This window comes from Bos mutus, chromosome 2 (assembly GCF_027580195.1).
Source record: "Bos mutus isolate GX-2022 chromosome 2, NWIPB_WYAK_1.1, whole genome shotgun sequence".
Taxonomy (NCBI): domain Eukaryota; kingdom Metazoa; phylum Chordata; class Mammalia; order Artiodactyla; family Bovidae; genus Bos; species Bos mutus.
This window is the reverse complement of record NC_091618.1, coordinates 15416052-15431356: the sequence shown is the minus strand read 5'-3', so window position 1 is coordinate 15431356 and position 15305 is coordinate 15416052. Positions and strand designations below refer to the sequence as shown.

The 15305-nt window shown below is 51.3% G+C and overlaps 1 protein-coding gene across 2 annotated transcripts in view; it reads right to left on the bottom strand.

Moving 5' to 3' along the window:
• The window catches only part of ZNF362 (zinc finger protein 362), a 40382-nt gene that overhangs the window by 12646 nt on the left and 12431 nt on the right, over nucleotides 1-15305 (bottom strand). The window contains exons 2-6 of one of the 2 annotated variants that reach the window (XM_070385071.1): nucleotides 13390-13514; nucleotides 7981-8044; nucleotides 7561-7807; nucleotides 3919-4240; nucleotides 3026-3250 (exon numbers count right to left, since the gene is read on the bottom strand). In XM_070385071.1, the coding sequence (XP_070241172.1) occupies nucleotides 3026-3250; nucleotides 3919-4240; nucleotides 7561-7807; nucleotides 7981-8044; nucleotides 13390-13427 (896 nt within the window). In that variant the 5' untranslated portion in view covers nucleotides 13428-13514. The remainder of the gene's footprint in view (nucleotides 1-3025; nucleotides 3251-3918; nucleotides 4241-7560; nucleotides 7808-7980; nucleotides 8045-13389; nucleotides 13515-15305) is intronic. The other variant, XM_070385079.1, reaches the window with a different exon arrangement.

The window sequence follows — 15305 nt, the reverse complement described above, 5'->3', positions numbered from 1 at the left end:
AAAAGTTTAAAAAATTTGCTCTGAATCTGAACAACTGATTATACATCACACCTGAACAGAGGACCCCACTCTCCTCCACTCTGATTTTGTTGAGTATGTGATACATAGACCAGAGTCATTCAATCTTAGCAACACATCTGGCTCTCTGCCTCACACTTGCGTAAAGCCCTGTGCTTCAGGTCAGAGCTTGAGTCTTCTGAAAGAAATACCAGGAGCGCGTGGCCTCAGGAGAGGACTGGACCAGTGCACTGGCTCTTTACACTTTGGGAAGAGACCCAGGGCACAGGCTTCCAAGATGCCCCATCACCATGGCCTATACTGCCTGAGGCCAAGGCAGCCAGGATCCAAGTCTAGTCCAGAAGGAGATAATTTTGCAAAGCAGATAACTCCCCAAGATCAGGGAATAGGAATTATGATCTGGGACTGGATAAAAGGGATTTAATTGCAGTTAATAGTCTATCTTCTAACAGAAATAGCTGCTAAGTCATGTCCGACTCTTGTGACTCCGTGGACTGTAGCCCGCTAGGCTCCTCTGTCCATGGGATTTCCCAGGCAAGAGTACTGGAGGGGGCTGCCATTTCCTCCTCCAAGGGATCTTCCTGACCCACGGGTCAACCCTGGGTCACCTGCACTGCAGGCAGATTGTTTACCAACTGAGCCATCACCAATATACGAGAAATCCCCCTTTTCTTTCCTTTGATCTACCACTATTATTCAGTTTAGAAGGCTATATTTGAACAAACTAGACCAGAATATTCCTTAAATGGTTCCTTGCTCCAGTTAGTCCTGCAGAATCACAGAGGGTAGGGTGCAGGGGGACTATACACATTTAACATAAACTGATGAAATATCAAGGAAATTTAAAAATGATAGTTCTATTAAAAAGACATGTAATTGGCCGTGTCTACAAATCTACCCAGAACGATTGCTAAAAAATACTCAAAGTGCCTTTACTGAGACTTGTCCTTCATAGAACCATTCGTTTCTCTAAACAGGTTCACTGAGAATCTGTCCTCCTTCCTAATGGGATATAATTGGGTAAATCAAATTTGTAACCATGACCATGCCAGAAATGTCACATTTGAAGACAAATTTCATTGAATTAGGCATGACAGCGTGATAGCAAGAAACAAGGCCTGTACTTCATAAGTGGGAATACAGCCTCCCCAGGCTTCCAGGAAACCGGACTGAATCTACTCCATGGCTTGTGGAATCCTTGCCTTTAAGGTTATGAGCAAAGTCATTCCTGCCAGCCCAGAAACACTGACCAATGAGGGATTCTCCAAACAGATGGTAACTTTCCCATCACAGGTTGTATAGGCACAACCTGAACAGGAGGTGAAATCTGATGGGTCTAGGTTCCTAATCCTATGTAGGAACTTAGATAGATCTTTGATTAGATAACACGGTAAGAAAAATCTTTTCACACATACACAGATTAAAATTATAGCCCGGGGCCTTAAAAAATCTCCTGACAGAAGTTACGTTTCAAACCTTGGGGGTCACATGCTCTCATTTTAATAACCAAACAAGCAGAGGGACTTTGTTTACTGATCAGCACTTCACTGGGCTTTCCAGGTGGTATTAGTGATAAAGAACCTGCCTGCCAATGCAGGAGACATTAAAAGATGCAGGGCCAGATCCCTGGGTCAGGAAGATCCTCTGGAGGAGGGCATGGCATGGACAGAGGTAGCTACAGTCCATAGCGTTGCAGAGACTCAAACGCAACTGCAGCAACTTAGCACGCGTGCATGCATATCCATAAAGCTAGCCAAACTTCAAAAAATAAATTCATGACAAAATCAGAAAGTTTCTGAAACTAATCTATGTGGTCAAATCCATGCCTTAGGAGGCATGGGGATGAGAAAAGCAGACTGATGCCATCTTGAGGTCATCCTGTTATTTGTTCCTTACCATCAAACCTACTCATCATGCCTCAAAGTCCGAGAAACAGACATAACATCTTGCACTCTGGGACAAAGCATACAAAGACAATGGACAGACATGGATAAATTACAAAAACAAAACCAAACCTCAGGTCCCTCTGTCTAGTCTTAGTGCCCGAAAGACAGAAACCCCTGAGCACTTTCTGTGAGTTACGAATTCTGCAGCAGAAACTACTTTATCCTGACTTTCGCAATGCTGATATTGGCAGACAGCCGTGCTTAGAGATACAAGAACCATCATGCGAGAAAACTGCTGGGCTCCTTTCCTCTGAAGAGATGAACTGTAATTTGGCAACCTTTAGTTTATTTCTTTAAATACTATGGTGTTTTTATTTGGTGAGCCAGTCTGATGCCTGTACTCCCCTGCAAAAACTTTTTTCCCTTAAAACATGTCTATCTCTGAATCTCCCTTTCACATATTCGACTAGACTGCACACCCTAAGAGGGCAGGAATCTGTCTCTGTTTTGTTCACTGCTGTGTTCCCAGCACCGAGGGGCATGCCTGCACATGGTGGGGGCTGTGTAAATATTTGTTAAAGGGATGAATCACATGCCCTGGAAAAGTCAGTTCTATTTATTCCACAAATATTAAATAAATGCTTCACTGCTTATTATGTGCCACCCACTGGGGATGTGGAAATGGAGGAGACTGGGCCCTCACCTTCAAGAATCCCCAATATATTGGGGGTGGTGGGTAAATAACCAGGCAAGTCGAAGACAGTCTACCACTGCTTGGATGGGGAAGCCCAGGGGCTATGGAACCAGCACAGGGGGCCAGGGAGGGCTTCCTGGAGGAGGTTTTACTGACAGATGGATAAGAGAGGGCCAGAAAAACAAGGGAAAGGAGGGGGATGGTGCATCAGGTAAAGGACACAGCACATGCAAAGACAGATGACAAATGGTGGGCAGGGCAAGTAGTAAGAGTTGAGGCCAGGGAGGACCAAAGAGGCTGTATCACAAAAGGGCTTGTATGCCAAGCAAAAGAGTCTGGGGAAGGCACCTAGAGAAGGGCCTTGCATCGGGCGCAGGGGCTGAGCTGAAGCCAGCTGCAGCAGGGCAGCGCCAGGCTGGCCACTCACCTGGTGTGCTGTTGGAGGTGGGAGAGCTGTCGGAAGGACTTATCACAGTAGGAGCAGTGGTAGGGCTTGACGCCTAGGTGGATGCGCAGGTGCTGGGCCAGGTAGGAGGCGTTGGCAAAGGACTTGGAGCAGTGCGGGCACTTGTGGGGCTTGGCCTCTGTGTGCGACTTGGAGTGGATCTGCATCTCGGACTTGGTGAAGAAGGTCAGCGGGCATACCTTACACCTGCGGGCAAGAGGCAGCTTCACCCTGGGAAGATCCCTCCAACCATGCCTGGAGAGCTGAGGGGAGACCCTCTCTGTCAGAGAGACCTTGCACCAGGGCCAGAGCTTTGGGAGGAGGGTCCGGGGCGGGGGGCGGGCTACAGGCAGGCCCCCAGCCTGGACATCCTCCCCTTGAGGCACGCTGACACCAGGCTGGGAAGCAGGCTTCCACCTCACCGGGAAGAGCTGCCTGCTGGGCCGTGATTCTGGGAGAGGGGCTCCAACACTCGGTGAGTTTTCTGCCCTGGCTATAGACACTTTAGAATCATCTAGGGAGCTTTCTGAAATGGCTCATCCCAGGCCCTCCATATGCCTCCCCTCCATAAGTTAAATCAGAATTTCTGGAGGTACCGCCCTGGCACTGGCATTTCTGAAAAGCTCTCCAGATGATCCTAACATTGAGGGTTGACAATACTGCTTGAAGAGAGAAGGAAGTAGACTCTCAAAATCCCAGGCTGTGGGATTTTGGGTGGGAGGCGTCAGGAGGCCCCACCCCTCTGGGCCACAACCTCCACGTTCAAGCCTCTGGGCCCCCCTCTTTGCAATCCCCCACTGCTAGGCTCCGGAGGCAGCCCTGAGGCACCAGGTTCTGTCCCAAGCCCGCTGGACCCCTCCCACCAAGACCCCCACCTGTATGTCTTGCCCTCCTTGGCAGTCTCGCCCGAGGCCAGGATGGGGTAGGGGACTACGAGGACAGGCGGCCCCCCTGGGTTCTCCGCCTTGATCTTTTTCCGGCCGCGCTCAGACTTGGGGGGGCCAAGCAGGCCGTGGCCCTGGATTGTCTTGATGGAGTCCAGGAGGGGGGGGCTGGTGATCCCTGAGATGAGGGTGGGGGACGAGGCGATGAGGCGGCTCTGGCTCGTGGTGGTGGGTGTGGACGGGCTGCTGGTACCCGTGCCCGCGCTCGACTCCGACGTGCTCACAGCCGGGGTCCGGGAGGAGATTCCCAGACCTGTGAAGACATGGGGGTGGGGACAGGGGTGAGGGGCAGCCAGAGGCCAGGTCAGCCCCCGCCACCCAGCTGTGTGTCTCTGAGAGGTCGCCAGCCTTTCTGAGCCTCCCCTTCCCTTTGCAGAGTTTTACTCAGGGGTCAATAAATGACAGCTGTGTAAGATTCTTTAGATATCTAAGGACTGTTGTTGTTAAGTCACTTTTGCAACCCCGTGATCTATAGCCCACCAGGCTCCTCTGTCATGGGATTTCCCAGGCAAGAATACTGGAGTGGGTTGTCATTTCCTTCTCCAGGGGATCTTTCCCACCCAGGGATGGAATCCCCTGTCTCCTGCATTGGCAAGTGGATTCTTTACCACTGAGCCACCAGGGAAGCCCATCTAAAGACTAAATGAGCCTGATTATCTATAACAGGGGCACTTTGGAAATCAGCCCAACAAAAAACAGACAAACAAAAAACTCTGAAGCACAAAGATGTTCACTACTATGTCATTTATAACAGCAAAAATCAGAGGCAACTGAAATATGCAATATTAGGGAAGGTTTCAATAAATTGTGATTTTCTCTACTGAACATCAACTGCCCGATAAAAAGGAGACTGTAAAATTAAAAAAAAAAAAAAAAACATTTAAGGCACAGAAAAAGTTAAGTAGGAGATGGAGATGCACCAACATGTGATATGGATGGTGGAATTAGGGGTAATTTTAAAACAATTTTTTTGGCTTAACTTTCTGATTCTTTGACAATGAACTTTTCTTTTTTTAAGTTCTGTATTAACAGCTATTATTTTAAAAACAAAGGGACTAGAAACATTTATAACATCAAGAAAAGTACACCAAAAAATGAAAATGATATCTATCATAGAGTTAAAACTACACTTGAAAAAAAAAAAAGAAACCCCAAATTTGCACACTGGAAAAGATAATATCCAGAGTTGACACAGGTATTTGGCGTGTGTGTCATACATGCTGGGAGTGTATGCTTATCAACCTTAATCATAAAGGGTGCTTTGGCAACAGCCATTAAAACTTCAAATGTACATGACTTCTGACAAAGTAATTCTAATTCTAGAAATTGCCCATAAAGAGATATTTATTTGCACATAAGCACAAAGATCTGTGTACTTGGACCTTCCATACAAAACTATGATCAGACAAAACTGGACACAGTTTGCTTATCCTCAGTAGGGACTGTGTAAAGAGATGTGGTTCATCACAAGATGAAGAACAGGGAAACCACGAAGATAAGACAGACATGCAGTGACGAGGAAAGAATGCCAAACTGCTGTCAGGTGAAAAAGCAAATCCTACACAGCATGAACCCATGTCTTCAAAAAATACACACATCCAAACAACATATGTATATACAGACAATATGTGTGTGTGTGTGAAAGCACAGGAAGAGGTCTGAAAAGAGACACACCAAACTATGTGTAAATTGTGCTTCTCTCTAGGGAGGGCAAAGAATTTGTTGGTAAAAGGAGATTTTCATACGTTATCTGCTTCCATATTATTTGAATTTTTTACCTGGTGAATTCATCCATTTTTTACATCTGTGATTAAAGGATAAAATAAAATAAATACAGAGAAAACATATGAAAATGCTAACAATAGTAGGACAAGGGTTAATTTTTTTTCTCCTTTCAGCTTGTCTGCAATTTCTAAATTTTCTATAATGACTATGAATTACCTTTATAATAAAAATGCACTGAATATGTTTATGATAAAATGGTGAGTAGGAAAAGAAATTAAAGGCATGGGTACAGCCTTACCACAAACTCAGCAAAACACACCCCCTGCACATTAAAAAACAAACAAAAACGATGGAAAAAGAAGGAAAGGGACTAAAGGCTCTCTAAGCTGCTGGGTTACAAGCTGGGGATTATGAGTGACTTTTTTTTTTCTCAGTTTCTTTTTTTCCAAATTTCCCTTAATATGCTTATATTACTTTTTTAATATTACTTTTATAATGAAAAAATAAATTTAATAAGGTCATAATAAGGAGGGAATGTGCAGAGGGTGGCTGGAGGAGGCCTGGATAGGGAGGCTCATGGGGCCCCAAGATTCTTAAGCATCTCTGAGAGGGAGGCGGGAGACGCGTCTGGCTGGTGGCAGGGGCCAGCTAGAGGAGGAACAATGGCCCAGTTGCAGTGGCCACCAGGAAAAGCCTGTCCAGCAGGGTGAGGTGGGCACCAAGCAGCCCAGACCCATAATATTGCCTAGGATGTCTTTCCAGCCCGCAGCCTCAATCTATCCAGGACTGGGCTCACAGTCAGTCCCCTACCCCGTTCCTCCTATGATTCCATCTCACTGGCAATGCCTGGGTGTCCCCGGTGCCCACCCTCCCACTCCTTCATCCAGCCCAGCACCCAGCCCTGTGGGCTCTTCCTTCTCAGCATCCCTCAGTTCTTTTCCCTTCTCTCCATCCTCTCTGCCGCTGCCTGGCCCAGGCCACCACCCTCTCCTGCAGCTCTCCCTGCTTCCATGCCAGTGTCCCACCAAGCCAAGTCTTCACCTCACAGCCAGAGACCTAGCTTTCTAACCTCACCTACTTCCAGGGGCTCCCACTGCCTGAAGGTAAAAACCCAAACTGCCCAGGTGGCCCACGGGGTCCTTCACAATCTGGGGCCTCAGCAGAGCCCCGGCAGAGCGACAGGGTTCACGCCTGGGCTCTGGAACCACACTGCCTGTCTCGGCCGCTTACTGGCTGTGAAACTGGGCCGCAGTTCGCTCATCTGCTGAATGGAGACGTTAGGGTGAACCACAGGAAGCCGCTGTTTTTTGTACTTCAGTCTGTAAAAGGCAGCCACCTCACGGAACGGGCGGGGAGTGATAACACAGACACTGATGAACACAGATGCTCACCTGGAGTTAGCTGCCACGTGATGGTGATGAGTTTCATCACCCTTTGACCTTCCCCACCTGGACGCCGTCCTACTCTTGCTTTCGACACACATGCTCGCTTTGCACGTGCTGCTCTATTTTCCCTAGTCAACCACCAACTCTTCCTCGCATGGGGACCCACCCAGGGAAGTCTTCCCTCACCCTTCAATCCCCACACAAGTCTGGTTAGGGTTCTCCTCTAGATTCCTGAAATTCACTGGAATTGGCTTCCTTGACGGGCAAGCAACCCAACCTCGACCCTCTCCGGCTGGCTTGGTGAAGCAGGTCAACAGGATACAGGATGGCAAGGCTGGAAGCTCCACCCCCCACCCCCGTCCCAGGCCCTGCCTGCCCCGCCCCGCCGCGGGCGACATGGCCACGCCCCTCCCCGGTAGTCCCCGCCCCGTCTTCACCAGCCCCGCCCACCCGGCCTCTGTACCTGTGACCGTGCTGGTGGCCGGCCGCGCGTGCAGCGCCACGTCGGGCTGCGGCACGGCCTGCGGGTGCAGGCCCGGCACCTGCTGCAGCTTCGGCAGCGACATGACCGCTTGGCTGCTCTCGGCTGGCGCTGGTGGCACAAGCAGCGGCTGCTGCGACGAGGCCGAAGTAGGCGGCAGGTGAGGCGGCCGGATCTTCTCCGCCATCAGCTGCTCCTTGATCTTGTTAATCAGGACCAGGTTGTCCAGCTGCGGGAGGGAGCAGAGAGGGACTGAGAGGGCTTGGGCCGTACCCGGCCCCGGCCCGGGGCAGCCAGGCCACCCTTGAACCCCTTGTCCCGCAGGCAGCAGCCAAAGCCCGGCGCAAACCCAAGCCGCTCCGAGAAGGGGAGGGCGGCAGGAGGGGAGACGCTCCGTCTTACCTGGCTAGGCATGGTGGGAGGAGGGGGCCAGAAGTAGGGGTTGTTAAATCGAGGCTCGGCCATCCTGTGGGGAGAGAGCGACTGTCACAGGGAAGAGGGCCCTCCCCATCGGCCAAGGGTGAGCTCCCATCAGCTATGCCCGCTCAAGTCTGGGCCAGTGTCTGGTATCCCTGCCCCCGTGGGACCCTTACCCCACAGCAGAGCAGGATTTCCACCAGGCTCAAAGAACCACACCTCCAGGCTGAAGCTCTGGAATTCAGCGTTTCCCACAGTGGGCCCCAGAGAGCAAGGGCCTATCCCGAACAGAGCACCCCCCAGCCCAAATCACCCCTCCCAAATCACCCTGATGCCAGTGGACTACTCCCTGTCCCCCCACAGAGACCCTAGGCTGCAGAGCCAACCCCATGGATTAGACACACAAGTCTGCTGCCCAGGGACAAACTGAGGAGTCCTGGGGCAACCTTGTCAATGGCCGCAGAGCAGAGGCAACCGCCCCTCCCTGATCCCTGCCCTTCTGACCCACAGAACACAGCGGGCAACTTGGGTCACCAGGTAACTGCTTCTGTGTGTGAAGGGCAATTTGGCAGGATGATTTATGGGGACTCAAATGGTTACAGTATTGCCCTTTGACCCAGGGAATTGTACCTCTGGAAAGTGCTCCTCAAGAAACAAGCATGGCCAGGTACAACATTCTGCTTATAAGGATGTGTCAGAACACTGTACTTAAGAGGGGAATGAAGAGGCCTGAGGCTTGGGACCCTTCAGTAGAAGAATGTGACCATTTGTCTGGTGGCCCTCAGCTCTGGCAAGTTCCTGTGCAGTGAGAAGGGCTTTGCAACCAGGGCACTATGACGGATGGGCCTTCAAAGCTATCTTTGTCTTCCAGAGGATTCATGTCTTCCTGTGGCCCTACAGTAAGTCAAGAAGTGACTTACAGAGACTGTGCTGGACAGGGGTATTCCATGAAGTCTCGCTCCCTATCAAATTTCTCTTCTTTATCTGTCCCTTACAGAAATCACTAACTAAATGCCTACTGGTATTGGTCGCTTACATGGAACTGCTTCTTTTGACAGGCAAGGCTGAAATGAAGTGTCTTTAACCTTTTTTTCCTGGCTCTACAAGCGGGAGAAGCCCTACTGGAATTGCAGGCAGAGGGTTTCAGGAAAAAAAAACCCTCTGTAAGGATACAACCTAATCTCAACACTTTAAGAAAGATCTTTTATATAAATTATTGCTTGTGATCTTTACTTGAAGAGTAGTCACAGGAGCTATTATCCCACTTTTGGTGAAGAAATTGAGGCTTGGAGAGAGGGGAAGAGACCTGTCCAAGACCACAGGGCTAGGGTGCCAAGAGTCAAAACTAGACATCAGATTTGCTCAAGCTGTTTCCTCTGGGGAATGTGTTTTGCAAACCCCAGCCCTTGGTGGAACAATTATCCACATGCATATAACTCAATACCTGTATATAAAAGTCTTGCCTTTCACTCCCAGCCTGGGGGTCGGTTTGGGTCTGAGTCTGGCCAGGTGGGAATCAGAGTGCCCTCCTCTTGGGTGGCTGGGCAGCTCTAAAAGCCCTCCTGTTTCCGCCACCCACAAACACCAAGCTGCCCTTCTCTCTACCCATCCAACACAGCCCATCCCTCACAACCCAATACCAGCACTTCCTGCCTGGAGTTCTCCCTGACTGCTCCAGGTCCCTGGATCATCTCCTTTCAAAGAAAGACCTCAACCCAGTAAAATCAGTGAGGAGGCTGCCATTTACTAAGTACCCACCTTGTGCCAGGCACCCTGACACTAAAAGGCAGGTACACTCCTCATCCCCACTTTACAACTGAAGTTCAGAGAGGTAGAGTGACTTGGTCAAGGTCACACAGCAAGTAAGCAGGGAGCTGAGATCCCCACTCTGATCTGCCCGACTCCCAACGTCCAGCTCATCAGTCCCTCCAGCTGTTCGGAGGAAGGACAAAGCATCCTGACTAGGATTGTGGACAGGCCCTGTGTTAGGATGGCATGGCACCCACTACCCTTCCATTCAGAAGTCTCAGACCTGTCCCTCCCCTGCTGTTGTCCACTGGGGAAAATGTGAAGTCATCTGAACTGTAGAGCCAGGGTAGGGAGGCTCCAGGGCTGAGGGAAAGGGGAGCTGGGGAGCTGCCTCAGAGAGGACTGGGAATTGAAGACACCTGTCTCATTCAGCTTGGCATCATCAGTGCCTAGGCCCAAAGGTGATCAACAATGTGAGTTGCGGGATAGAATGAATAAATGAAGGAATAAATAATCAGATTCATTTTAAAGGCAATCCCACACAATTATCCACCACCGCTGATGGTGTACAATGCCCTCTGTACCCAGCAGCATTCTCACCAGAGCCCCAGGAATCTGGGAAGATCTGCACCCCCATTTCGCCAAGGAGGAAGCTAGGCCACCACCAGGGAAGCACTTGCTCCTGGCCACACAGATGGGAAAACAGAAGGAAGCACTGCCCTGCAGTGTTGGGCATCGGCAATCTGAACCTCTGTTTTTCTCATCTGTAAAATGGGATTGACAGAGGCCTCTGTGCCTCTTTCCTGCCCTGGCCCAGTGCTCTGCCCACTGTACCCAACCATTCCTTGGACTGGTCCAGGGGAACTGTCCTCTCCTCCTCTTGAGTTTGATGCCAAGTCCAGGCTTCCCAAAGCTCCTCACTGGTCAGGGAGGTAGGGGGTCCCATAGCTGGGATAGAGCATCCTCTCTGCCACTTATCAGACCCCTGATCAGGAAGGGAACCACCCCTAACCCTGGACAAGAAGCAGGGTCTGCCCTGGGTCATGGAATCTGATCCACACAGCATTCACTCCTCTGTGTCCTTCTCGGGCTGGGCTTAAGGAACTCCATGATTTGGTCAATGCTCCAGATCCTGGTGTATGTCTACCTGTGTTAGCTGAGGGAAGACAGGCAGGGGGAGGAGTGGATTTTCTGAGCCCTTATTGAGGGCCCGACTCATTGCCAGACGCACATCAAGAGCATCTCACATGAGCCCCTCAACAAACCTTCAAGGTGAGTGTGCGTCTGTGCAGTCCTAGGACCTGCAAGACAGGGTGGGAAGGTGACCGGGGCCAAGCTAAGCCACGCAGACCTTATGTTGAGAGAGATTTTAAGCAGGATAGAGATGGCTGGATATCTGCTTAGGACAGGTGTACAAGGCAGAAGGGCATCCAGGTGGAGGCAACAGTTTGAGCAGACATGGAGCAGGTTTGGGACAGTGAGCAGCTACCCACTAACGCCAAAGAGAGCTGGAGAGTGGTGAAGTGGGGAGAGACGGAGACCAGCCAGCAGCATCCTGAAGGCTATGCTAGCGGTTGGGAAGGAATGCTGGCTGTGAGGAGGCATCAGGGAGTGTGCTGGGCGGGGCAGCCAGGTATCTCAGAGGACCAAGGTCAGCAGGTGGAGCCTGAGGACAGCACCGGGGGACAGAAGAACCGGAGACAGAGGAGGCTGAGTGTCCAGGCCGGACGGGCAGAAGAGACATGCTGGCAGTCAGGCAGGACATGCAGACTAGGCTTCAAAGCTCTAGACAGAAGCCAAGACTCTGGGCGGTGGGCCCCAAGGTACACACCCCTGATCCTTGCAGTAGGGCGAGCAAGGTGTCATTTTATTTTTCTTGCTCAAAAAGGTGAAAAAGTCAGATGGGTCAATGAAACACCTTCTAGAGCCACCTGCCCGCCCATCCACCCATCCACTGGTTCTGGATACATCCTCTGGGCCAAACTGGGGACTGGTGCTGGGGAATCGAAGGCAAAGAGAAGAGCCCTGTCCTCTGGGGGCCCCTAGCTAAGTGGAGGAAACAGACACATGACCCACAAGCTTCTGTGAAAAGAGAATTTTGGGCTATGAAACCTGCCACATGCCACCAGGGACCTCCATGTGGTCAAAGCCAGTGGGCCACCTCCCAGTCCTATCTTTCATGGCCTCCCAGCCACCCTGACCCTTGGAGATCAGTGCTATGAGCCCTGGGTTCCACATCTTCTCAGTCTCTTTCCCAGCTTGCACCTCCACAGCCTAGGCTTCTCAGGGTGAGCAGGAGCCTCCTCCTTCCACTGGCCCCAGTCCCTGGATGGTCCATCCACTCCAGGACTTTAAATACCAGAAAATCCCCAGGTCTGCACCCCTAGACCTGGCTGCCCCCTGAAGATCCAGAACCACCTTCCAGTTACCTCCCTGGCCGCTCATGGGCTGTTCAGTCTGGAGTTGGCCTTCCCCTGGGATACGTAAACCCTCTAGCCATCCCCTCTGAGTAGGGCATCCCAACCTGCCCAGGTGCTCCTGCCACAGACCCTGACCTCCCCATTCCCAGTTCAGACCCACCACCAGCCACGTCCCCGGGATTCCATTTCCAAACTGAGATCCACTGCATCCTCTTCACAAGTCCTAGCTACTGTCCCCTCATCTGGACCATGGAACAACCTGCCTTAGTTGGAGCCCAGGGCACCCAGGTTCAAATCTTGGCTCCAAAACACTAGCTGTGTGATCTTGGGCAAGTCACTTGTTCTTACGCCCCAAGTCAGGGATGAGCAGGATGCAAAGAAAGGATCAGAGAGGACTTCCCAGCAGAGGTGATACGTGCTTTGGGTCTTAAAGGATGAGTGGAAGTTAGCCAGGCAAAGAAGGAGTGGGGAACATTGCTGGTGGAAGCAGCAGTCTTAACAAAAGTCCCAAGGTGAGAAACAGCATGGTGTGGGAGGGCAGCTAAAGGGATCAGTGTGGACGTGAGACAGGACATGAGGCTGAAGCCACTGGCCACTGCTAGACCTAGAAAGGCAGTTCCTGAATTCGAGGCCTGGGGTCTAGACTTGAAGAAGTTGGGTAATGGGACAGAATCTGTGGTTTAGAAAGGCCCCTCTGCCTGCTGAGCGTAGGTGGGACTGGAGAAGCCAGGAGAGGCAGCAGTGGGAGGGAACCGGTTGAAGGTCCCCAGGGAATAGAATGGAGGTGAGAGGCAGGAGCTACCCTGGGCCAGGGAGGAGAATGACCAAGGAGGCCTGGCTATTTGCTTAGAGCTGGAGACCAAGGAAGCATGCAGGTTGCCCCCCAGCACCACGGTGTGGCCTGGGAGGTCCCCTGGATACCAACGCAGACAGAGTCACAGGAACATGCAGACAGACAGCACCAAACTCCGACAGACACAGATCTGTGATCCCAAACATGAACAGATGGGGACACAGCAACTCCCGTGAGCGGGACCCCACAACCTCCAGGACAGAGTCACAGGTGGATGCTATGACAGGAGGGTGGGGGCACAAAGCCCCCAAGCAGACCCAGAGGGAGGCGGTGAGGGGCACTCAGGGGAGCTGGGATGAACACGATGCCTCAGTCACCCAAAGAACAAACCCCTCATTGACAGGTTTCAACCTGGAATCACAGGCTCCTTACCTAGAGTGTCCTTTCCCACTTGGTGAACTTCTACTCATCCTTCAAGACCCAGCTCAAGTGTTCCCTCTTCTACGGAGCTTTCCCTGAACCCCCAGTCAGTCACTCCTCTGTGTTCCCAACAGCACCTTGTATATGGGAATAACAATAACAGTAATAATAAAAATGGCAGCTACTACTGATTTCAACACCTATTAAGTGCCAGGCACTGTGCTGAGTATGTTGCACGCATCATGTCACCGTGAGACAGGCACCTAACAGAAAAGGAAGCTGCAGCTCAGAGAGGTCGGCCAATTTGCCCAAAGTCGCACAGCTAGCAAGTGATGGAGTTAGGACGCCACCCAGATCTGGTGCAGCAGTGCAGGGGTGGTTGCATTCTGGCGCAGTCATGTTTCCCTGGGTGACTTCCCCACAGACTGAGCTCTGTACACAGGTAGACCTGGTGCTCATTCACTTCTGCCATTCCAGCATCTAGTCCAAGGTGGTCTCAGAAACTCTTTGCAGAATGAGAAAGTACAATATCAACCATCTTTTCCTGAACATTTACAGTAGGCCAAGAAAGGTATCAGGGCATTTAATAGCCATTACTTAACTGTTGCAATAGACCCATTGTACGTATAAGAAAACTGAGGTCCAGAGAGGTTAAGTAACTTGCCTGAGGTCACAGAGCTGAGTCTGGATCGCAAACCAAGTCAGTCCATCACGCTTTCCCAGGAGGGTGGCCCCTGAGGGCAGCCTAGCAAGCTCCACAAAGAGGAACTAGGGGCAGGGGCACTGAGGAAGGGTTACACCAGGTGCCAGGCCCTCCCACCTGGGGAGGTTCAGGCCTAGACAAACAGTCGCAAAGAAAATGGGGCAGCCCAAGGGGAAGGCGATTAGCTTTGCCCACTGCAGGACAGAGGGTATATTTAAGCAACTTTTGTCCCACCCACCCCATCCCCAGGCCAGTCCAGATACGTTAAAAAATGAGATTTGCCCAGACCCCATGGCCACCAGGGAACTAGTTCCCAACAAGCAAATGGGAGAGAGCAGGACCCAAAACTGTCCAGATACTATGATTACAAAGAGGCAAAAATAAAAACCTGCGTCAGAAAAAGCAAGCTGCGGGGAACCACGCCCAGAGGGAGGCTGGCAGTGCTGGGGGAGGCAGCTGGAGCTAACCTGGTTTTTTTGTCTTTGTTTCTCTGATTTCCAAATACTCTGCAATGTTGTTGTTGCTTTTATAATGAAAACAATAAATTTATTCTTTAAAAAAGGAGAGAAAGAAAGTGGTTGGTAGCCGGAGGGAGTGGTGGAACGACAGACAAGCGTCTGGAGGCAGCGGGGAGCAGGTGGGATCAGGGTCAGTGATGGTGGGTGCTCAGCTGATAGCCACATGCTGAATCCCGCACAGGCCCCATCCTCCAGGCACACAGGACCGGGGGGGTCCTGGCAGGTGTTGGCCAGGATCCATCCGGGAGTATTTCTACCACCTTCCTTGCCCTGGTCCCGGCCCCCTTCTGCTCTGGCCTCAGCTATTCCAAGAGCCTCCTCCGAGGGACCCTCACCTCTACCCACGCCTCCCATTCTGTTCTCCTATTGCAGTCCCTCTGCTGTTTCTAAAATACAAATCAGATCACAACATTGCCCTCATGAGAATCTTCAACATTCCCCTCATGAGAATCTTCAATGGCTCCCTCGTTCCTTCCAGACCAGGTCTTTGGACTCCTGAGGCCTTCCGTGACTGGCCTCTGCTGACCTCTTTGGCCTCACTGGCTCTTTCCACCTTCTGCTCTGCCCAGCCAGACCAAGGGCTTCCCCGGTGCTCCACTTCCCTTCTCACTTCCTCACCTTTCCCTGGAACTCTCTGCCTTCCCCTATTTCACTGGTTAACTACAACTTACTCCTTAGGCCCAAGTTTAAAGGCCACTTCCTCCTGG